Raw genomic sequence first — 24,331 nt, 5'->3', positions numbered from 1 at the left:
TTCAGCAATTTTACGTGTAGTGGAATTTTCCTCAACCAGTTTATTTATAGATTCTGTATTCTGGTCTAGTCTTGCTGATATTTCTGTTAATTTTAGTGTATTTTCTGAAGTCTGTTTTGTCAGAGACTCCAGGGATTGATTTACCTTAAGCAGAGCTTCTGTCAGGGCTTCCATAGAAACAGCTGTCACTTTTTCTTGTCCTGTTGTTCCTGCAAGTCCAGCAGTTACACTTGTAATTGAGCCTCTTTTCTTTGATTGTTGTTGTTGCTGCAGCTGGTGCTGTTGTTGTTGTTTGGTCTTGGCTCTTGTGACTATCTCTTCTTGTGAGCCACTCATGTCAAGGTCGTTTCCCACGGGAGCTATTCCCCACTGGGAAATTCCACTGTCTTAGGCAGTGCCAGCCTTTACCTTACCCTCTAGGGGGAGCAAATCAAAATGGCCAAATATAAAATGTCCAAATATAAAGGCAAAGAGAATATCCAAGTACGTAGGAAAGGGAAGAAAGAAAAAATAAAACAAGTACAGTTGGAGGCTTATAGCCACAATTTCCCAGTAGATACTGTCTCAGCTTACTCTGATGTACTGTATCCAGGCAGTACAGAAACTTTGTATCCCAATATAACTTTCACAGGCAAAGTCAGTTCAGTGTCCTATTCCCTAAAAGGCAGATCGTTTCACAGTCTTAAACAACTGAGGCGGCAGAGGGTTTTTCTTTTGAGTAGATTATGCAGCTACCAAAGTCTCTCTTGCCTCCCCTCTGCCCTGCTAGCTAGAGGGGAGATCTAAAGTCCCAATGTCAGGTTTAGTTAAATAAAAGCAGAATCTTTGACGGATGCAGCTTTACAGTTCCGTTGCTTTCACTTTCATGCAGTCGGGGGGAGGCAGACTTCCTTAATTTTGACCTCCCCGCTTTCAGCCAAATCTCCAAATTTTAGTTCCAAATATAGGTTCCGTATTACTCACGGGTTTTTTCTGTCCGTAATTTACAGGAAGGAATCGGCGCTCTCCACTAATAGCGACGCGGCTTCACCCTGCGGGCTGGGTAGCGATTCTCAGCACCGCGCTCCCCCGATGTCGTTCCAGAGCCTTTAAAAAGGCTCTTTCTGCGGTAAAGGGGGGGCGCTTTTGGTGCCCACCGAATCTCCTCGTTCACAGGCTTCCGCGCCTGTGATTTTAGGGGTCCCCCGCTTGCCGTAGCGGGACAGACCCAGGCTCGCAGGGCAGTCCTTCTCCGGAGCTCGGAAAAAGGACCGCCATTAGCGCTGGCGCCGACCGGAAGTCCGCTGTGAGAATATCTTCTCGTTAGAAAAACTGCCCCAAATAATCTTACAGAAACCTTTGGAAGAACATGACATTGTGAATAGATTAATGGAATTCATTTACCTAATAATAATAATAATAATAATAATAATAATAATAACAACAACAACAATTAAACATTGCATATAAAGCCTCATGCTACATAATTAAAAACAAATCCTTATTTCCTGATGAATAGCCTTTGGACTATAAAGTAACTTAAATAGAAAACTATCTTTAAAAAGATTGTTCCTTCAAAAGCATTTTATTTTTTAAAATCCGATTTAAATTTTTAAAATCCCATTTTTTGATACATTTTTTTAAAAAAAAATCATTGATTTTTATCCACCATGCTGCTAAGTTGCAATTCACCATTTCATGCTGAAATTCTTTGTTCAAGAATGGCACTGTCTTTTTTCTTCTGCGAGTCTAATAGCTGCAGCAGTTAAGTGATAAAGGAACAGCACTTTGAACCATTATTCAAGTGTTGTTTGCTGCTCTGATCAAAATCTGACACCCCCACATGCCCCTGCCTTAAAGCAATAAAGGGAAATTCAATCATGGATCTCCCATATCACATCTGTTTTGACCCCTAAAAGGCAAAGCATTGTTTCCTAAAGTCTAGTTTGGTTCAATTCTGTGAGACAAAGGATCCACAATTGATATGCAGACACTGTTGCAGGTTTCCCATGAGTCACTGCATTGGCAAGACAGAGATTTCAATATGTCAGCAAAAACCCTGAGTAAAGATTATGACAAAACAAACCCCTTCTTTGCTAAAGCAGCAGCACTGTGGTTCAATACTAGCTCATCAGGAAAGGCATTTAAGTCTTCCCTAGTCTGAATTTAATTACATGTAAATTAAAAAGAATCTTCCTTTTTCAATTACTTAATTAACATATTTTGATTGTCACTTGAAGATGGTTTCGTTAACACTTGCCTTCTAAGATTTAATTTTCAAATTGCCTACCAGTCATCTTAAGAAGGTAACATCCAAATACATGAGATACTACACAAAACAGTTGCATTGAAGGAGTTTTCCTTTAATTTAATTTAAATTTGTAACACGTGAACCTTTATACAGTGGTGCCCCGCAAGACGAACGCCTCGCAAGACGGAAAACCCGCTAGACGAAAGGGTTTTCCGTTTTGGAGGTGCTTCGCAAAACGAATTTCCCTATGGGCTTCCTTCGCAAGACGAAAGCCCATGGGGAAATCTCCGGGACAGTGGGGAAGCGCAGCGCGTCTTCCCCACTGTCCTCGGACCTCCTCCGAAGGCTGGCAGCGGGCGGAGAGACCTCCTCCAGCCGCCAGCCTTCGTTTCTCCGCTATCCCGGACGGCTTTTGAAGGCAGGCGGGGGGAGCAAAGACTTTCGCCCCCCGCCGGCCTTCAGAAGAGGTCCAGGACCTCTTCTGAAGGCAGGTGGGGGGCGAAAGTCTTTGCTCCCCCCTGCCTGCCTTCCCGGGAGAGCGGAGAAACGCAGCGTGTTTCTCCGCTGTCCCGGATGGCTTTTGAAGGCAGGCGGGGGGGAGCAAAGACTTTCGCTTCTGAAGAGTCTTTCTGAAGAAAGACTTTCGCTCTTTCTGAAGAGGCTTCTGAAGGCGGGCGGGGGGCGAAAGTCTTTGCTCCCCCCCGCCTGCCTTCAAAAGTCTTTGTCCCCCCTGCCTGCCTTCCTGGGGGCTTTTAAATCACCCCGGGACAGCGGAGAAGTCCCCCGCTGTTCCGGGACTTTTTAAAATGCTGGCGGGCGGCAGCGGAGGCTTTGCTCCCGCCCGCCAGCATTTTAAGATCGCCCCGGACAGCGGAGAAGTCCCCCGCTGTCCTGGGGTTTTTTAAATTGCTGGGGGTGGGAAGAAAAGCCCTTGGTCCCCCACCCAGCCTTCAGAAGAGGTCGGGGGACAGACTGTCCCCGGACCTGGTCTGAAGTCGGTTTCCATAGGAACGCATTAATTGATTTTCAATGCATTCCTATGGGAAACCGTGCTTCGCAAGACGGAAAAATCGCAAGACGTCAAAACTTGCGGAACGAATTAATTTCGTCTTGCGAGGCACCACTGTATTAGCAGACTGCTAGCATTTTTTTCAATCTAGAAGAATGAACCAGCAAACAGTTATATTTTTTACTCAAGAAAAAAGAAGCTAATAAAAGGGTCTACCATGCAATCTGATAACAAAAGGGGTGGATCTGATTCAGTCTTATGTCCGGAATTACACTTTCAACATAAGCAAATCTGCAAGTAATAGTTGCTCTTTAAAGAAAAAATAGTGGAGATCGGTTGGCTCCGATCTGCACTCACCATGAACTGGTTCTGACAATTTATATGAGTCTTCATAAAACCATGGTATAAGACTTTGCATCACTGGCGTCAGTACAAAGATTCTGGTTTCTATTAAGCCACTGTTCCATTATGTTCAAACCAAGGAACTCTAGCTGAATGCCGGTTAAGAGCAGAAAGCCTTGAGATTAAAATGTTCTCCTGTTGGTTTTAAAATGCTATCTTTTCTGATGCCAGATTTGCACTTTCTTCCTTTGCATAGAAACCAAACTATTTTCCAGCATAGAAAGAAGAAGGGCACATATCACACTGGAAAATGAGGAAGTGAACAAGGACCCAAACCTTGTGGCTGATATCCTGTCCCCATGTCCATCCTGACAACAATATTACAGGACTGAAGAACTTTGGTCACTTGCATCTGCTCAACTGGACTCTGACACACAGAAACTCTCGTCTCTGATGAAACTGATTAACAATGCTACTACTCTAGCCATTTTAAAAACTGGAATGGCTAGCCTGTGGCTGTTCAGACACCAGTGGACTACAGCTTCCACAACCCCCAATGACTGGCCTTGCTTGTTAGGGCTGAAGAGCTACATAATTAGCCACTTCCATTTAAAATAATATCCAAACCAACACTCTGCAAGTGCGGAGATCAATAGTAGGGTGGTGCAGCAGCACTCATCTGGCATCTGGTGGCCTGTATTGCCATTGCACATGGTGACAGACAAGGACAAGGCAGCAAGGCTGCCACAATGCGAACATGCTCAGGGCAAAGAAGTGCTACACTGGCTGGCAGAGAGCACAGCAATGATGCTTTTGCCAGCATTTGAATTAATCTCCCTATGTCAATGTAGGTACACTCCTTTCTACCTCAATTACCATGAGAGCGACTTAGTTAAGGCCAGTGAGTTTGGTGGGCAAATGAAGGGGGAATTTACCAAATACAAATGCCAGTTATCCAATGTGAATGCAACAGTAATGAACGCCTGTGATCTTAGAAGCTGCATCAGAATGTTTTGATGGAAGCTGTAGTTCAAAGCATCTGGAAAGCACTAACCTGGGGAACAATCCTCTAGCATTAAAGAGCACTGAACGAACTGCATTCAATACTAATGTTTGAAAAGGCTTTCTATGAACAGATTCTGGTTTTGAATGCAATCTAAGAGCCAATACTCACACTATGTTTGCTGGTCTCCAAATGAATAATATTCGTTCATGAATGTAATTGTATAACCAGAAAATATGGCATGGAAATATGCATAAGTATACTCAAATTACCTACAAACCATGTTCCCTGGCACAGGGCTACAAACATCTACTCTACAATAAAAAGCTCTGTAGAAAGCACACTGCACGTCTTACCTAACCACAGGTCTTTCAAGATCATGGAAACAGGGCACTGTGTTGTAGGAATGGGCCCATGCTTGGAATACATAATGAGAAAACTGACCCTCAGAACCTTAAGCAGGGATGAGAATACAGAAGCCCCATAGTTTTATTAAGCTTTTTTCCCAGGAGATGGTCCCCCACACATCTGCAAAATGTGACATTTTCATCTAAATTCAACAGAGATTCTAGTGAACTGCAGGTATAAATGCTGCATTAGCCTTTACCCTTTATTCTAACGAAGATCTCAGTGGATTTCAGGAGGATGAGGTTCATACTTTGCTATAAAATGTCCAGATCTCACATTTAATAGCATTTCAGAAATGTGTCTGCCCCACATGCTTTAAACAGCCATCCTTCCACTTACCTGATAAGTCCCTGCCCCACAAACTCTGCAGTTTGCTGTGCAGTTTGACAATGTTGTCCAGCTGCCTGTTTACTTTCACATCTTGTACCATGGCTGGCACGTGACACACTGGGCAAGCTGTTCCACTGCTGTCACCCACACAATTTCTGCAAATCAGATATAAGCAAAAACATTTTCACACAGAGTACTGGCATCATTTCAAGATAGGTGGCTTAAGAGAAGTCTTATGTAAGTACTGAAGTACTAATACGGCAAAGCAAGGCAATCATTGCCACCCTGAGCTCCTCTGGTAGGGAGGGCAGCATATAAATTTAATAAATAATTGAATTATTTACATTTTGTCTGTAATGCTGGACAAGATAGCAGACATTTGGAATAAGTTATAAACCAGCGAAAACCACATCTTTCCAGCTAGTAAGAGCCCAATAGCTAAAAGAGCCTAATAAAATCTGACTAAATAACAGGTTGCGATAAATTATGAAAGCAGTGATTTGAACATACAGATTATCCAGCCTGTGACAATGGCCCTATGAAAATATAAGACTTAATCATAGTTAAAATGTTAAAGTATGGATACCCAAACATGGTTAAGGGTCAAATACAAATTAGGGTGATAATTCCTGGTTTGAAGTAGGCTTTAAGCATTACAACTCTACCAAGCATCCAAGAAGAATGGTGCCCAAGAATATAATACAGTCATACCTTGGGATAAATGTGCTTCAAGTTACCATATTTTATGCTCTATAAGGCACACCTGACCATAAGGCGCACCTAGTTTTTAGAGGGGGAATTCACGAGCCGCATGGAGCTTGCAGGCTTTTCCCCGAGGAGGGAGAAGGGCAGTCCTTCTCCCTCCTTGGGGAAAAGCCCCCAAGAGCCACACACACACTCCGTGTGGCTCTTTAAAGGGAGCCTCGCTCTGTCACTTCCCCCACCTCCCGCAAGAGCCATGCGCTCTTTAAAGGGAGCAGCTCAGGGAGCAGCCTGCCCGCTGGCTGGCAGGGAAGCCCAGTTCATTAACACTTAATTCGCCTGCTGAAATCATTCAGCACCTGCTTAATTCTCTTCCATGAGACTTTAAGTGCTTAATTTTGGCTTGATCATAGCCTAACAGTTTTGTGAGTACCTATCAGAATCAATCAAATATTTGCCTTAGCAATAAATCTTGCTCTATACCAGGATGGCTAACCTTTGGCCCTCCATATATTATTGGACACCAACTCCTGTCAGACCCAGTTATTACGGCCAGTGGTCAGGGAAGATGACAGAAATATCTGGAGGGCACAAATTCCTCATCTTTGAGCTATACAATTTTTTGAGAATTAATTACCTTTCCTTTCTGTCTGAAGTTCTGGATAACTCATACATGTTGTGAGCTAGAAGGAGCAACTAATAGACACACAAATGGATCCCTGGGCTCAGAGAAATAACCATTTGTGGGGGGCAGAGTGGGAGTGAAATCACAAAAACTGATGACACAGGATATGGTCTAAAAGCACATGTGTCAAACACCTTGCAAAACAGGCCTGGGTCTGGTCAGTGCCTGGATCAGTGGCCACTTGGTTTGCCACCTTGGGTTCCATGACAGAAGAAAGAAGGTGGGGTATAAATGGAAGAAAATAAAACAAACAATATCAATATGTTAAATTCTACTCAGTACATTTGGTCAGATCTCAGGGACATCTTGCTGTATTCTGTACTACCAACAACAGCACATAAAGAACATTGGTGTTCAGTCCTGCTAGACAAAGTCCAAGAACAACACAGATACACTAATAAAGGACTAGAGAAAACTACAATAATAGTAAAGAGTAAATAATATACAAGAGGAAACTGAAGAAATGGAAATGTTGAACTTATAGGACACTGCAGATGGGCAGAAGAGAATACAAAGAGTGCTGAAACATCCATAAAAACATGGAAGAAAACTACTGTCCTGAAACCTGGGGACAGAGCAAGACAGAATGGGTTAAAATTGCACCAAAGAAAGTTTCTAATGACCACAGTGCAAAAAGAACAAACTGCACCAGCAGTTATCACCTTCTGCTTCCCAAGAGATCCACTTTTTATTTGGAATTTAAGCAGGATTTTCCTCTCTTTTTACAGGGCAAGGCCTGCCTCTTGAGGAAGTCTGGACAACACAAATGACCTCTCTTAGAGCCTGCTGGTACAACTACAGTGATTTTTAAAAGACCGATGTTCAAGGGCATATTCAAATGTCAGAATGCACTAAATTTCAGGTGGCATGTCATGCATGCTAACCATAGGCAGCTTTCAGAAGTTACCTTTGACCAAACTGCAGCGCTGCAGGGACCAGCTTTGTTCAAGCCTCAGAAAAGGTTACCCAGTGCTCAGAGACCCCTTATGACCCAACGGCTGCTGTTTTGTTGCTTCCACACACTTCTCCTCTTATACATCAGTCACCTCTTACTTTCCGCCCCTCTCCAGGCACATTAACAGTTTATGCCGCAGCAAAACTATTTTGGTCTGACCTGCAGCTGACTTGGCTTGGAAAACTAACTGCAGCTGACTTAACTACCCTAAGCAGTGTTCAGGACGTACTCCTGTGGAAGACTCGACTATCATTTGTATTCAATAAGAGGAAACAGCATAACAAGAGCTTTTGTTGCTGCTGTTACTGTTATAGTTTCTCCTTTTCTGCCTTTTCTCCAAAGCAACCTTCTTCCAACCATGAGAAGAGCACACTAGAATCATTTCTTTAAGACACCTGGGGAACGAAAATCAGTCTCTTCTAAAGCAAGGCTGGATGATGGATCTTAGTTTGCTGATTCACAAGAGATTTTTGAGGTCAGGAGTTCCTTCCCCCACTCTTTCCAGATGCTGGTCTCTCCCTTAGGAAGACAGCCAAACTACGGGTTAAGAAATTTATCTTGGGGATGATCAGACAACAGTTTTGCTTTCAGCTAAATGCCAATACTTGGGATTTGGAAAGAGTCTCCATGACACATACAGTGGGAAATACTGTATATCCATACGTCTCAGTTCCAAATCACCTCCCTTGCTTCAGCCATCTAGATTTCTTTTAGTGGACATGTGAGGATTAATACACCAGTAAATCAATTGGCGAATAGTGTTAAGCAGGTAGTTTGCTGTTTTACACACACCTCAGTAGCCCCATCAGAAAGCAAAGGCAAAACTGGCGACTCTACTGGGACAGAGCCGTTGCTCAGCCCTGAAATCTGCAGGTAGGGGTAGGAAAAACTGCCTGACTGAAACCCTGGAGGGTCGCTGCTCCTCTGTATAAACTAGGAATGGGGAAACCTCAGTCCTCTGGGCCTATCCAGCCCTCAGGAGTCTCCCCAGGGCCACACTCTCTACTGGCCCCACTATGAACCCTTCTGGGGCGTCTTTGCCTGGCTGAAACTTTGCCCTTGAGCATCAATAATGCATTTTGCTTTCCTGGATAGAGGATGCAGATGAATGTGCAAGTGTGATGAGACTAGTGTACTATAAAAAGAAAAAATTCACATTTATTGATCAGCCCACTTCTCTGCCTCTGGCTCCTCCGTCCACTGGAAAGTGGCCCCCAGAAGGTTGCCTTGAACACAGTGTGCCCTGAAGGGGCAGAAAAAATATTCCCTATACTTGGTGCAGATACTTCTGAGCTAGATGGATCAATGCTAAAACTTTAAGTGCAAGGGAGCTTTCTATGCCTTACAAGAGCTTGATTTTACAAGAGCTTACAAGAGCATGCACACTTTAACTGAAGTATAGGCACTCTCTGTCCTGTATTATAAATGGAACAACACACAGATATTCACTTACTTCTGTGCAGCCCTTTGGCAATGCCACTTGGAAGAGTGGGAAACCCTTGGGAGTGTCATGCAATGCCAGGGAGCAGGGAAGAAATCAACTTTCTTCCCTCCCCCCACAAGTCTTTATTGGTTCCATGTGCCATTGTTTAATTTCATTTTAAGCAAAACATAAAACCCAGAGAGTCCTATGGCACCTTAGAGGCTAACAAATTTATTATAGCATAAGCTTTTGTGGATCCAAGTCCATTTTGTTAGTTGGATAGCATTTAAACCACCATACTATTTAAATTGTTATTGCTTGGGCAATATCCTTGGATTCCAAGGATAAAAGCCAAGACGACTGCTCAGTCTTCTATTATTCACACAAATATTTATATTTGCATGATATTTTCACCTATCAGCAGTGGATTACAATAGTTTAAAATGTAATCTGTCTCCATACCAGTTACCTAATCCTGGTCTTTGTCACTGGAGCAAATCTATGAAAGCATGTTATAGTTCTACGACTTGACTAATTTCAACAATATTTAGGCCACAAAAGACACACTCCTCCTGCCATCTCATATGGCACACTCTGTTCTCTCCCTCACTCAAGTCTCCAACACAAGGAGCCTTGGTAGAAGCAGTAAAGGAAGGAGAAAAGGTACAAAGTGAGTCAAGGGGATGTGAATGAAGAAGGAAGCAGTAGCCACTGTGGTGGGACATTCCAGGAAAGGTAAATACTAGGTGGGGAGGTGGGGGAATTAAACCATGAATGGCACTGGAGATTCTGTTAGATCAGGTGATAAGTCCAAGGGAATTGGGGAACTGAAGGAAAGCAGGAATTAAGCAGTTTGTATGGTGCGGATCACATGGAAAGGGGCAAGAGAACTTCAGTTAACGAGTCTCAAGGAACTAGCACTGTGGAATATTTTAGAACTATTTCCAGAGGCATTTAAAAATAACTCAAGAATAGTGAGAAAACAGTTCAGTGGCAGTGTGCATGCTTCTCACAGATTTAGTCCCCAGAGATTCCTATTTAAAAGGAGTCCCAGGTAGAAGGACTGAGAAGAAAACCCCTGCCCAAGTTCAATGCGAGATGCTGCCAGCCTGGGCAAGATAGCTCAGTGGCCCACCTGAAAGTATGATAACTTTTCATGCTTACATATGTTGAAACGTGTCAGAGAATTTAAGGGGGACAACCACAGCAGCTAGAGGATATAAATCACATGGGTGGGGCTGCATAACCCAATCCCATCACCCCAGAATATAAACTCCCCTGCATTCACTTATGTTTGCATGCCTTTGGAAACCTATAACGCCTTTGCAAACTTATAATGCAGCCCACTGCTGTGCCACTTATGGAACCAGCAACGCTTACAAACCCACACCAGTTTAAGGACATTGTAAAGGTATCCTCTCCTACTTTACCAATAAGGCCAAAAAGATGCTGCAGCAGCTGGAGTCACTTTGGAACCTTTCCACAAATGATGTGATGATAAATGTTGCCAGGTGTCTTATAGACAATGTTTAATTGCAACCTTTTAGTTTACTAGTTCTGGAGGCTCATTTAAACAACAATAAAAATGCATCTTACTGCTGTTTCTTTTAAAAGTCTCCATAGCTACAGCTTTCTATTAAGGGGGATCTAACACTGTGATGGGCAGAAATGGCAAAATAAGATAAACAGAAGAAACACACAGGCCACATAAGCTCAATTTTCAGACAACACACTAAACCACAGTTTGTGCTAACTATACGGCTTAAGCTCCAAGGCATGATTTGGGCTTTAAAAACCATACAGCAAGCACAGTGATTTAGATCTACTTGTTTACTTTCAGTTTTTGCCTGTTCCTTCACTGCAAAGTAGCTGTTTTACTACAAAGGAATTTCAGAAATAGACTGAAAAGAGAAGCTGCTGAATTGCAACTCATTACCAAACTTAAAACCATGGAGAGACCTGGCCTGAACAAAGACATTGGATTCTTATCTCATTATACACGACAAAGCCATTTTTCACCTTCTCACCCCTTGCTTTTTCCTGTAAGACCTACTGCAGTCGTTAAGAGTCGTCAACAGGCTCATCACAGCTATCTGCCAATCACCCATTCCCACCACCCTTCTGAGTAATACCCCTCCCCACCTTCTCACTATATAGAAGGATCTGGCAACTTCTGTTTCAGTGTATCTGAAGAAGTGTGCATGCACACGAAAGCTCATACCAAGAACTAACTTAGTTGGTCTTTAAGGTGCTACTGGAAGGAATTTTTTTTGTTTTGACTATGGCTGATGATGCAACAGATACCATAATTTTCAGATAAATATATTACACATTACCTTTAAAGAATCCCCACAAAAATCAAATGACATAAGATGTTTGGGTTTTTATTGTATGGGCAAGAGGTTAAATGAACAAGGATCCACTACCAAAGGTTACTATCAAAAACTATCCCTTTACATGGCTAGATGTTGTGAACCACCCTAAGATCTACAGATAAGGGAGGGATACAAATTAAGTAGTTTTACAGCAAGCAGCTACACAGAGCAGGCCTGCACAACCTGTGGTCCACCAAAATAAGGATAACATGTGAGAAGTGAAGTTACAGGAAACCAGGCAGAGGGCCTTCTTGGCAGTGGCACCAGTGTTAGAAACTGAGATATGAAAGCTAGGAGCTAAATGGCACCTTAAACCTAGGTTATGGGCGCAACAACGGAATGTCTATGCACGCTTTTTTATAACAATAATACAAAGCTGAAAATGCACTGCAGCTAAAATATTATGTTCATTTTTCACATGGTCTAGTCCTTCCCCTGTCCACCCACCTAATGTTCTTAAGAGGGTCTCTTCTCCAGACTTCAGAGAGTAGCTGGAAGTGGGGAGGCAAAGAAAGGTCCTCCTTCTCTTCCACTCTAAAGTTTTAATGTGAAGTATTAGGCGCAATACTAGGCTCAGAAACTGCTTGCGCTAATGAAATTCCCTGCCAAAAAACAATGGGAGTTTTGAACACTGAGTGGCACCCACGCTGTGGAACGCCCTCTCATCAGATGTCAAGGAGATAAGCAATTATATAACCTTTAGAAGACATCTGAAGGCAGCCCTGTATAGGGAAGTTTTTTAATGTTTAATGTTTTATTATATTTTTATTTATGTTGGAAGCCGCTCAGAGCAGCTGGGGCAACCCAGTCAGATGGGCAGGCTCCAAATAATAAAATTATTATTATTAAGATCAATGCAATTTGCTTGCCAGTTCTAGGCAGGCAGCAAAAGCAGGAGCTTAAGTTATGCTATTCTTGGCTGGCAGGCTGCATTGAAGCTTGGTATTTTACAAAACTGCCCAGTAGAGAAGATCATTACTTTGCATGAAACAAGAAATGTGTCTGCTTGAGATCAATTAAGTAAGGTAGGGAAACATCTTGCTGTACTGATCAGATAAAGTAATATAAGGCAGTCAGTTATTCTAATTACATTTCTTAGTCACTTTATACAAAAAAAGAAATGTGTCAAAGCATCAAAATAAAATCAGCTAAAAGCCAAATGTAAAGTGGCTCACAATACAAAATTTGTAAAATGAAGACAAAGCAATATAATGAAAAAGACAAGTCCTAACCTGCTCCACCACAGGAGAAGCTAACTTAACATCAAAGAGCCTGGGTAAATATAAATATCTAAGCCTCGCACCTAAAAATTGACACTGATGGCACCATGAATGTTTCTCTGGCGATAGCATTCCATAGATGGGGTGCCACCACTGAAAAGGTCTATTCCCATGCAGCCACACTCCTCACCTCACTCACACCCTGATGAAAACCACAGCGTCTGGGCTGGTTCCTGTGGTTTGAGACAATCTTTACGGGGTCTTAAGCCATGTAGGGCAAAACCATTTTTTAAAATGAACCAGAATTTCAAGGCCACATGAACCAGAATTTCAAGGCCACATGTGCCTCCAACCACAGCAATAGATCCAGAAGTGCCCCCCCAAGCTGTGCACCTGCCCCATTAGGGAGGAGTGCAACTGTTTCTAGAAAAGGTTGTGTCCCACCCATCAGGTCTAAGGAACTGCCCAGTAACAGTGCCTTAGCCTCTGCTGGACTGAGCCTCGGTTTATTGGCTCTTATTTAGTCCACAGGCAGACACCAGTCTAGCACATCCATTGCCACACCTGAAAATGTAAAGGAGAAAAAAAGCTGCATGTCATCTGCACATTGATAACACACTCCAAATCTCTGCATGATCTCACTCAGCCATTTCATACAGATGCTAAACAATACGAAGCCTGGCCTCTGTGAAACCCCACTGCTTCACCCAAGCACCACTCTCTGGAAATGGCCATCCGAATAGGGCGGAAACCATCTCAAAACCGTGAACCTAGATCCACTTTGGGCAGCCTCTATAGGAGGTTGTGGGTATTGAAAGCTGGTGAAAAATCAAGGAGAATCAACAGAGGTCACTGTACGTGGTGACCTAGGCGGTTCATGTGCCAAAACTATGCCTAAACCCTGACTGAAGCTAAGCAAGAAAATGATCAATTAAAATTACCAATCAAGCCTTATCCAAGAGAAGTTGGAGTGGTTTTTCATTATTGGATCAGCCTGTATTGCTTTAAAAGTATGCATGTTTTTACACAACCCAGAACAGCTCTTAAAACAAACATGTCAATTATTTTGGTCTGAAAGTGGCCCAACTTCACAGGCAACCACAAATATATATAATTCATTAGTCAACAGCAAACTATTGCACCTAATGTAAAACACTCATCCAACACTCATTACTGAGCCTAGCAGACTCCAAATATTAACTCCTAAGTAGGGTGAATTGATGTTTCCTGTACAATTATCCCACTTTTTAAAACAGTGTGGTTTATAAAAGCTTAAAATAAGCAATAAACACCATGTGACAAAGAAACAAAAAATACCAAAGACAGAAGAGCAGATCATTTTAAAACAGAAGCAAGAACACAGAAAGCAGAGGCTGGATGGCCATCTGTCATGGATGCTTTACTTGAGATTCCTGCATTGCAGGACCCTTCAAACTCTATGATTCTATGACTAAAAGCATACTGAAGAAGAAAGGATCTTCAACATTCATCAATAAGCCAGAAGAGGAGTTATTGCACCACAGCATAATGTGGAATTACTTACAGGCATAAGACATGTTCACAGCCTCCTATGTTCACAGGTTTCTTCAAAATGTCCCTACTGTCAAGGAAAGTATATATATATTAAGTTCCTGTCCTAATTATCAGAATCACATAATTCCTAATAAAGTTCTGGTACAAAGCCTATAGCTTTTTATTTGTTTTGTGGCGTTGCTTTACCTCTGCCTTTCCATTCCCCCTTCTGATTTTCCCATGGTAACAGGACAAATATTAAAGGAAGGCTTAGAATTAGAGCTCAAGCTTTGAACGCAAAGGTCCCAGGTTCGATTCTTGGCATCTCCAAGTAAAAGAACTTCAGGAAGCAGGGCTGGGGAAAGCCTTTGACTTAGTAACCCGCCCAGAGTAGCTGAGGAAAAGTATTATTATAATAATTGTTGTTGTTGTACCCAGAGGGAAGCGGCCACTCGCAGCAGACAGAAGCAGGCTAGATAGACTAGGGCTGCCATACGTCCCGGATATTACTGGGATTTCACAGAAATGACGTCCGGGGGGAATTTCTGAAATGTGGTGCTTTGTCCGGGATCTTAGGCAAGTCAATGGAACAACAACTCAACTTTCAGAGTGTCCTGGTTTTCCCTTTTTGAAATAAGGCAACCCTAAGATAGACTGGCTCATTATACAGCAATTATGTTATTATTTTATCTGTAAAGGGGGAAAGGCAGAGTATAAATACATCTGTAATGGTGATGATATATGTCCAACTTGATTTATTACACACAAGCTAGCTTTACCATCATCACCACCACCATATGAGAAGGGGCCTTTTCTGTGATGGCTCCCTGTTTGTGGAATGCTCTCCCTAGAGAGCGCTTTTAATTATCTGCGGCCTTTAGAAGTGGGTGGGATGTTTTTAATGTATTGTGCTTTTTCTTCTCGTTCTTGATTTGAATATATCCATGGAGGAGGGGTTGCTTTTGATTTTAAGTTGTTTTGGCTTGCTTTGGGCAAGATAAAAGCAACCGACAAATTTAATACATAATAAATAGCAATAACAACACAGCACCTTTATGAGGAAAGTGTTTGACAGGTCCCTGCCCCAAGAGACTTACAATTCAAAACAGAGGAGACTTGGGGTGAGCTGGTGAAGGAGGGCAAGAATAAATGGGGGGAGACAGCAGGAATCTTTCAAGAGTGGTTTGAACTAAGGTGGTCACACTGGGCATGAAGAAGCACCCTTCTCCCCCACCCTGCACCCCCCGCAGGACGTGCGCAGGGGCACATACATATAAGCATATGTATTTTTACACACACACACACACACACATAATGCTGTGGGGGTGGTTGTTTTTCTTTGTTATTATGCTTTATATTTTTGTGTTTTTATACTGCAAACCCTCCTGTGATATAATAATAATAAACACACACCGTATATATTTAAGCACACACATATACATATCTATACAGAATATGTATACAGAATATGTATATAGAAGAGTCAACTTATATATATACATATACTATATATGCAGGTTTTGGTGTCCTCGGGTATCTTCCCGTGTAAAAGTTGGGGTGTCTAGGCGACGTTTCGACGAGGTCTCACTCGTCATCTTCAGGCTGGTGCTTTCGGCTTCTTGTTACTGGAACAGAGCAGGATCTCAGTGTTTGAGTTCCTATAAATACTGTTGAGGAGGTGTGGCCTCCTATGTTCTGGGCAGAGAGGAAGTTCCCAGGCTAGTGTGCCTTTTCTTCTTTTGTTCCTTAATTGCTTGAGGGATATATTCGAACATTGGAGGCTATACACCACACCCCTCAACAGTATTTATAGGAACTCAAACACTGAGATCCTGCTCTGTTCCAGTAACAAGAAGCCGAAAGCACCAGCCTGAAGATGACGAGTGAGACCTCGTCGAAACGTCGCCTAGACACCCCAACTTTTACACGGGAAGATACCCGAGGACACCAAAACCTGCATTCCAGTACCCGTGAAAATCTACGAAAGCATATATATATATATATATATATATATATATATATATATATATAAAGGTAAAGGTACCCCTGCCCATACGGGCCAGTCTTGACAGACTCTAGGGTTGTGCACCCATCTCACTTAAGAGGCCAGGGGCCAGCGCTGTCCGGAGACACTTCCGGGTCACGTGGCCAGCGTGACATCGCTGCTCTGGCGAGCCAGAGCCGCACACGGAACGCTGTTTACCTTCCCACCGGAGCGGTACCTATTTATCTACTTGCACTTTGATGTGCGTTCGAACTGCTAGGTTGGCAGGCGCAGGGACCGAGCAACGGGAGCTCACCCTGCCGCGGGGATTCAAACCGCCGACCTTTCGATCGGCAAGTCCTAGGCGCTGAGGCTTTTACCCCCATACGTGTGTGTGTGTGTGTGTGTGTGTATATATATATATATATATGCAGGTTTTTGGTGTCCTCGGGTGTCTTCCCGTGTAAAAGTTGGGGTGTCTAGGCGACGTTTCGAACATTGGAGGCTATACACCACACCCCTCAACAGTATTTATAGGAACTCAAACACTGAGATCCTGCTCTGTTCCAGTAACAAGAAGCCGAAAGCACCAGCCTGAAGATGACGAGTGAGACCTCGTCGAAACGTCGCCTAGACACCCCAACTTTTACACGGGAAGACACCCGAGGACACCAAAACCTGCATTCCTGTACCCGTGAAAATCTACGAAAGCATATATATATATATATGCAGGTTTTGGTGTCCTCGGGTATCTTCCCGTGTAAAAGTTGGGGTGTCTAGGCGACGTTTCGACGAGGTCTCACTCGTCATCTTCAGGCTGGTGCTTTCGGCTTCTTGTTACTGGAACAGAGCAGGATCTCAGTGTTTGAGTTCCTATAAATACTGTAGAGGAGGTATGGTGTATAGCCTCCAATGTTCTGGGCAGAGAGGAAGTTCCCAGGCTAGTGTGCCTTTTCTTCTTTTGTTCCTTAATTGCTTGAGGGATATCTTGAGTGATTTCTTGAGTGATATCCTGAGTACCACTTAGGTGGGTCATTAGGTGTGGATTAGTTGCTAAAGCCTTTGTGTCTTGACCTCTTGAACTTTGTGAAGAGTTTTTCTGAGAAGATGGGTGTACTACATTTAGTTGTGCTCTGGCTTGGCTTCGTGTATAGGGGCGAGCTGTGGTTTTGTGGCCTGTGCCAGCCAGATCTGTGTAGGGATTGCAGGGGGGTGCAGCATCCGGAGGTGCCACCATGGTTTGGCTACTGGATGGTGTCTGTAATTTATCTGTGGAGAGGGTCTGGGTTTGGGTCTGGTGTGGTTGATTGGTGATGGCGTTCTGTGTGCCTCTGGATCTGGTGTCAGTTTTTGTGGGGAGGGCTAATTTCCAGATGTCTGGCAAGCGGGATGTGTCGTCACGCTTGTTCATGTTGTGAGGGTGTTTCTCTATCTCGATGGCTTCCATGATTATTCTCTTGTGGTGATGTTCCATGTTAGAGAGCAATTTGGAATCTGCAAAATTAATTTCGTGTCCTGTTTCTTTCATGTGTTGGAAGAGAGAGGAAGTTTTTTCTTCTTTTTTGACGGCATTCTTGTGTTCTGCGATACGTGCATTTATTCGTCTGTTTGTTTGTCCAATGTACGTGGCTGGGCAGACTTTGCAGGGTATTTCATAGACCCCTTGGTTTTCCAACTGGATTTTATCCTTGGGGTTTCTGAGGATATTGGCTATTTTTTGGTTGGCGCAAAAGGCTGTTTTGATATTGTGTTTATGGAGGATTTTGCTAATTTTATCTGTAGTGCCCTTGATATAAGGAAGGAGGGCCATGCCATTGTTTTCTTCTGTGTCTTGGTTTTTGGGGGGTGTTTCTTTTTGGATTAGCTTCGTAACCCTGTTTTGCTGGTATCCATTGGCAATTAACACATTTGAGAGATTCTGTAACTCAGTTGTCAAGTGGTCTTTGTCAGCCAGGCGTTTGGTTCTGGAGATGAGAGTCTTGGCTACGGAGTTTATTTGTGCAGGGTGGTGGTGTGATTGTGCATGTAAGTAGCGGTTGGTGTGTGTTTTTTTCCGGTAGATAGTGTGTCCTAGGGAGCCATCAGGTTTTTTGTAGATTAGGACGTCAAGAAAGGGAAGTTGGTTGTTGGCTTCTATTTCCATAGTGAATTGTATTTTGGGGTGTAGGCTGTTGAGATGTGTGAGGAAGCTGTCCAGTTTTTCCTTCCCGTGTGGCCAAATTACAAAGGTGTCGTCAACATATCTGAGCCAAAGTTTGGGTTTGTGTTCTGACTTGTCTAAAGCATTGGTTTCAAAGTGTTCCATGTACAGGTTTGCGATGACCGGTGAGAGGGGTGATCCCATAGGTGCTCCTTCTATCTGTTTGTATCTTTGTCCATTGTGGATGAAGTACGTGTTGGTTAGGCAGTGGTTGGTCAGGTCCAAGATGTATTCGGGGGGATTGTATTTGTTTTGAATGGCTGTCAAGGCTTCATTAATGGGCACTTGTGAAACACCCTCACAACATGAAGAAGCGTGACGACACATCCCGCTTGCCAGACATCTGGAAATTAGCCCTCCCCACAAAAACTGACACCAGATCCAGAGGCACACAGAACGCCATCACCAATCAACCACACCAGACCCAAACCCAGACCCTCTCCACAGATAAATTACAGACACCATCCAGTAGCCAAACCATGGTGGCACCTCCGGATGCTGCACCCCCCTGCAATCCCTACACAGATCTGGCTGGCACAGGCCACAAAACCACAGCTCGCCCCTATACACGAAGCCAAGCCAAAGCACAACTAAATGTAGTACACCCATCTTCTCAGAAAAACTCTTCACAAAGTTCAAGAGGTCAAGACACAAAGGCTTTAGCAACTAATCCACACCTAATGACCCACCTAAGTGGTACTCAGGATATCACTCAAGAAATCACTCAAGATATCCCTCAAGCAATTAAGGAACAAAAGAAGAAAAGGCACATACACCATACCTCCTCTACAGTATTTATAGGAACTCAAACACTGAGATCCTGCTCTGTTCCAGTAACAAGAAGCCGAAAGCACCAGCCTGAAGATGACGAGTGAGACCTCGTCGAAACGTCGCCTAGACACCCCAACTTTTACACGGGAAGACACCCGAGGACACCAAAACCTGCATTCCTGTACCCGTGAAAATCTACGAAAGCATATATATATATACACACACACACACACACACACACATATATATATATGTGTGTGTGTGTGTGTGTGTGTGTATGTATTGATTGTATACACACACACACACACACACACACCATACATTCCCGCCCGCCCGCCCCCCCCCCGGGGGGCAATTGATTACCACTGGGAGCAGCTGAGGGCCTCGGCCAGCCTCGCCAGGGCGGCGCCGGTCTCCTTCCACCGGCGGCCTCTTGGCTCGGCCTCCATGCGTCCCTCGGGCTGGTTCCCGGAGCGGCCCCGCAGCGCCGCGGCCCTCATGGCTCGCCCTCGCCTCGCCGCGCCGCTTCGAATTCGGCCGCCGCCGCCCGCCGGCTCCGCCCCTCGCCCAGCGCGCCCGGCGCCAACCGCTGAGGGAAACGCGCGCGCAAAAGCCGCCGCCCAAGCGGCCTTTCCGGGTGGAGGCGCCGCCCTCCGGGGAAGAGAGCTGGGAAGGTCTTTGGCGGCCCGGAAGCCCCTTCGCTCCGCCTTGGAGGCCTCTCTGCGCCCCGGGCCGGGATCCCTCTGCGCCTGGCGGGGCAGCGCCACCTCGGAAGACCCCCCGTTGCCGCTCCCTTCCCCCTTCCCGGGCACCTGGACTCGGTGGGCGGGATTGCAGCCCAGTGGCTCCCGCAGGCGGGCGGGCGGGCAGGCAGAGGGTGCTTAAGGATGCGCAGCGCCAGCCCCTCTTTTCGTTGTTAAAAAGTGTGGCGCTTGCCCTGGCCACTTAGTGGTGAGTACCGACACCTGTTATTTATCCAGGGAAAGCACAGGTGAGGATGAAGCCAAGTGATAGACATGTTTTGGCAAAAAGCAGATCTAGACTTTTGTAACAGAGGCCTGCTGGTAGGTAAGTGGGTGTTCTGCCTCCCTCGGTTTGATCCAGAGGTTTCCTATGGCAAAGGCATGAGAATCCAACATTAAAGTAACCTGGAAGACTGCAGAAATAATTCTAAGTCGGATAATGCGAAACCAGTTTTTACTAAACAGAAAAGACAAAAGAAAAGAACATCTAGAGTTCAATTAGTATAAAATCAAGGTTTGAAATCAAACAGCCATGTGTGAAAAAGTGTTAAAACAGAACATGCCCCATTGTATAATCAAGTGGTATACAAATTTTATTTTCTCTAAAGAATTATTCCAATCAACAATAATTATTCATCCCCACTTTGCCATTTATGCATCCAGATTGTCTCCCACTTCTCTGACCCATATCCATCCTGCCATGCAAACTTAAATTTGAGCCCTAGAACAGGGAGGAAATGTACAAGCTGAGCATGTGAATGCAAAACTAGCCAATTTGCATCAATAATATTGATCTGCATGCCTTCTTTTGAGGCCACGGTGTTAATGTTGTAAGCTTAATGTACATAAAATATAGCGGTTGTATTTGGAATGCTGTAAAGAGAAGTTTGGGGACGCAGGTGGCGCTGTGGGTAAAAGCCTCAGCGCCTAGGGCTTGCTGATCGAAAGGTCGGCGGTTCGAATCCCCGCGGCGGGGTGCACTTCCGTCATTCGGTCCCAGTGCCTGCCAACCTAGCAGTTTGAAAGCACCCCCGGGTGCAAGTAGATAAATAGGGACCGCTTACTGGCGGGAAGGTAAACGGCGTTTCCGTGTGCTGCGCTGGCTCGCCAGATGCAGCTTTATCACGCTGGCCACGTGACCCGGAAGTGTCTCCGGACAGCGCTGGCCCCTGGCCTCTTAAGTGAGATGGGCGCACAACCCCAGAGTCTGTCAAGACTGGCCCGTACGGGCAGGGGTACCTTTACCTTTAAAGAGAAGTTAAGCAAGAGGCTCCACTCTAGGTGAAAGCGGAAGGCTGGTATTTTTTCTATTTCAATGAGCTAAACTACCTGATGACACATCGCTGCAGTTCTCACATATAAGAGAGGAAACCTGAAAAGTCAGAGATGGCCAGTAGTAGCAGTAGCAGAGAAGCTCTGCAATGATGAACATTTCATCAGAGAGAGGAAAGTTTACTGAAGTTCATAAAGGACTGAATCACGTTACATGTTTGTAGTGTTACTTTATTACTTTGTTAATGTAATGTTTATGTGTAACTAGTTTTAAGATTATTCTGCAGTAAAGCTTTGAAACTAATTCTTTGGGTATAAAGCTCATTTGTTTCTACACAAGGTCCAAATTAGGAATTCCTCTGAAAAGCTATTGACACGGGGCTGAAGTTATGGGGTGGTGGAGAGGGCAATGAAATGTGTGCTCAAAATGTGGTCAGTCCCTAAGCCTGATGTTTGAAAAACCTGTGGAATGCAGTAGTATTAACATGTTCCTAAAGAGGCTTCAAGCACGTCTGTAGCTTCTATTCTTCCCCCCTTCATTTATCACATTCTTCCTGACACAGATATTTCACTGGCCATTGTTTTCGTTCAATAACATTTCAGGGTTCAACCCATTCTACTGCTTTTTATTGCTTGCTGTTTTTAAAAAGATACCTCTGCAGAAATCTGCACACACACCCCTTCTGTAATTACTGGAGCACATAAAGCAGTTATAGCAGGAATTTATCACTTTCAGGTAGAAATACTCTGAGCCAAATAAAAGATAGAATAGGGATGCCAAAAGCAATTTATAACAGGCTCACTGACATTTCATGTTGTGAAGCCTTAACCAGTGAATAAGCACCAAGTCATAAATCTCTACGCAAACGTGATTAGAGCAAGCAAGTTATTCTTGGAGGGAGCCCTATCATAAATATATTCTCTGATGCAAAGCAGCAAAATTTGGTTGACAAAAGTCATTAAAAACAGTTGTCAGTAAAATGTACAACCATTCTCTCTTTTAAATCCTTTGCCATGCCACCAGCTGTTTGGGACTAAGGTAAATTGTTCATTTTGGTAAAAGAGCACTGGCAACATTGCACCTCCTTCATATTTTATAAAGAGCTTAGTGGTATTCTCAAGTGTTATTTTTGGTGTGTGTATTTCAAGTGTGCAATGGGGAATCATTGCTCCATTTGGGGCTAATCGTCAACAGCAAAGTTTTCAAAGCTGAAAACCTCCTTCCATTGAATTGACTCATAGTATTGTGCACATTTCACACAGGGCTGCTCCCAACATAATGTTGGCAGCATATAGAAGCCAATGTGAAGTGACTTCCATTCTCTGGGCCTATGTGGGTTTTCTTCCTTTGTGGGTGTTATGAGGCCCAGCCCTGGTATCAGAAAAGTGGGGCAGCCACCTCCGGCAACAAATGCCGGGTGGCTGACAGCGATGGCACAGTGTTGGAGGACAGAGCTGTATCTGCCACACGGCCTGCCCCTTAAACTAGCCAGATGTGCTCTGGTGCTATGGAGGACCCTGGCCCATTGCCAGTGTTGAAGTAAGATTTAACTGAAAGTACAAACAGCTTCCCTTATAAACCCAGTGGCAGTGGGTGGTTTGTGTGCCAACTTGTAACCTGGATGTCTCCATCGACATATAAGACCAAGAACATACAAACATTCAGGTTTTAGAAATGCTACAGTAAATCACCATCAAAAGAACAACTATGACAATAAAAAAGCTGGGTTTTCACACATGACGGTGTTGAAGGAAACACTGATTCTGATGTGCATTCAAAGTAACACATTTGTCATTTCAGTTTTATGCCATGCTCTACCTTCAAAAGGCCAAACAGAGGCTTACTTAAGTCTAGGTGATCTAGATTCTGCCTAGGTTAAGCTTCCTTGCCTTTAGCACTTGAATCCAGTTTCTTGAGCATTCTCCTGCTATTTATCCAAAAAGAAAGTTAACATTGGATAACATGGTGTTTGAACTGTGCCTGGGATACAGTGAATTGGAGTTAATTGTGAGGAAACAGATCAGGTAATGCACATTGGATGAAGACATTCCTACCCCTTCCTGGTATGTATTAGTGATGTAAGAAACTGAAACAACCTCACTTTTATTGGGTACATAGCCTACAGTAAGTAACATGAAAGGTTATCCTGAACTACCCAGATTCACCTTGTTATTCGCTGTCCAAAAGAGCCAGTACGCCCTCCCCAATATATACAATACTTACTTGAGAACAAGCACCATTGTAGAATTTCTGTCCAAAGTAAACATGCACAAGGTTGCGCTGCTAGTTTCTTAACCATTTTGCTGTACCAGCTATATGGTCAGTCATCTGATATGTCTTCATCACTGGTGTTACTTTAAGCCTCTGATTTAGAAGATGAACAGGAGGTGAAAGTACAAGTAGAAAGTATAAAAATGCCCCTCCTTCCTATATCCTTTTTTTTTTAAAAGTCTCTCCTGTGATAAATGAGAACAGGCTGGTGGATGCTATTTCATAGTTCCGCTGAGAAATACAGTGAATGTGACTTCTCAATGATTAGCAATGGTGTGTGGCTGAAGCTTCCCAAACTTTCTTGGGCTTGTCTGGACAGGAGTTTTTATCACAGGAACCAATCCTAAGAAAGCAATCTTGAGATGACAATGCTGTATCAGGCAGTCTCAGCTGAGATGGGAAACATGGGAATAAGGAAACGACCAAGGAAATGCAGCACTTTATAAGAGATGCTGATGGTTTCCTTTTTTAAATAAAGCATTAAATATTTGCAATCAATCACAGGCATGTAAACAAATAAAAAGAAACACCCACGAATATTTTCCCATTATTATTGCAGTTTCCCCCATGTTATCTATACTATTTTCTTATGCACAGCTGCCTTTATCATCTGTGTCACACAAGTAGCACCTGTAAGAAGTGTTGGGTCCTTGCATTTTGTGGCACTAGTAGTTTTGCTACCAATGAAACTCTGCATATCCTCATACAGACAGTATTTCATCATTGTAAATCTAAGCAGCATGGCCACCTCTTGCCCAGAGTTTCCTCCAGTCTCTTAGGGGCCCAATATACGATTTTTCTGTGGGATTTTTTAAAAATTAAAATTGGAGTGGAAGCCAGCATTGCCACCATTGCTTATTCCCACAAGTTCCGAAATCATTGGCTCCCTTCCCCC

General features: G+C 43.8%; 1 protein-coding gene across 4 annotated transcripts in view; it reads right to left on the bottom strand.

The window, feature by feature from the left end:
- The window catches only part of BARD1 (BRCA1 associated RING domain 1), a 73,219-nt gene extending 53,516 nt beyond the window's left edge, over window positions 1-19,703 (bottom strand). Inside the window, exons 1-3 of one of the 4 annotated variants that reach the window (XM_028704629.2) lie at window positions 19,513-19,703; window positions 14,226-14,282; window positions 5,332-5,477 (exon numbers count right to left, since the gene is read on the bottom strand). In XM_028704629.2, the coding sequence (XP_028560462.2) occupies window positions 5,332-5,477; window positions 14,226-14,282; window positions 19,513-19,649 (340 nt within the window). In that variant the 5' untranslated portion in view covers window positions 19,650-19,703. Of the gene's footprint in view, window positions 1-4,940; window positions 5,029-5,331; window positions 5,478-14,225; window positions 14,283-19,512 lie in introns of those variants that run through there. The other 3 variants (XM_077919339.1, XM_077919333.1, XM_077919335.1) reach the window with 3 other exon arrangements.
- Window positions 19,704-24,331: the final 4,628 nt, after the last annotated feature.

Source organism: Podarcis muralis, chromosome 1, assembly GCF_964188315.1.
Source record: "Podarcis muralis chromosome 1, rPodMur119.hap1.1, whole genome shotgun sequence".
Classification (NCBI taxonomy): Eukaryota; Metazoa; Chordata; class Lepidosauria; order Squamata; family Lacertidae; genus Podarcis; species Podarcis muralis.
This window is presented reverse-complemented; position numbering and strand designations above follow the sequence as displayed.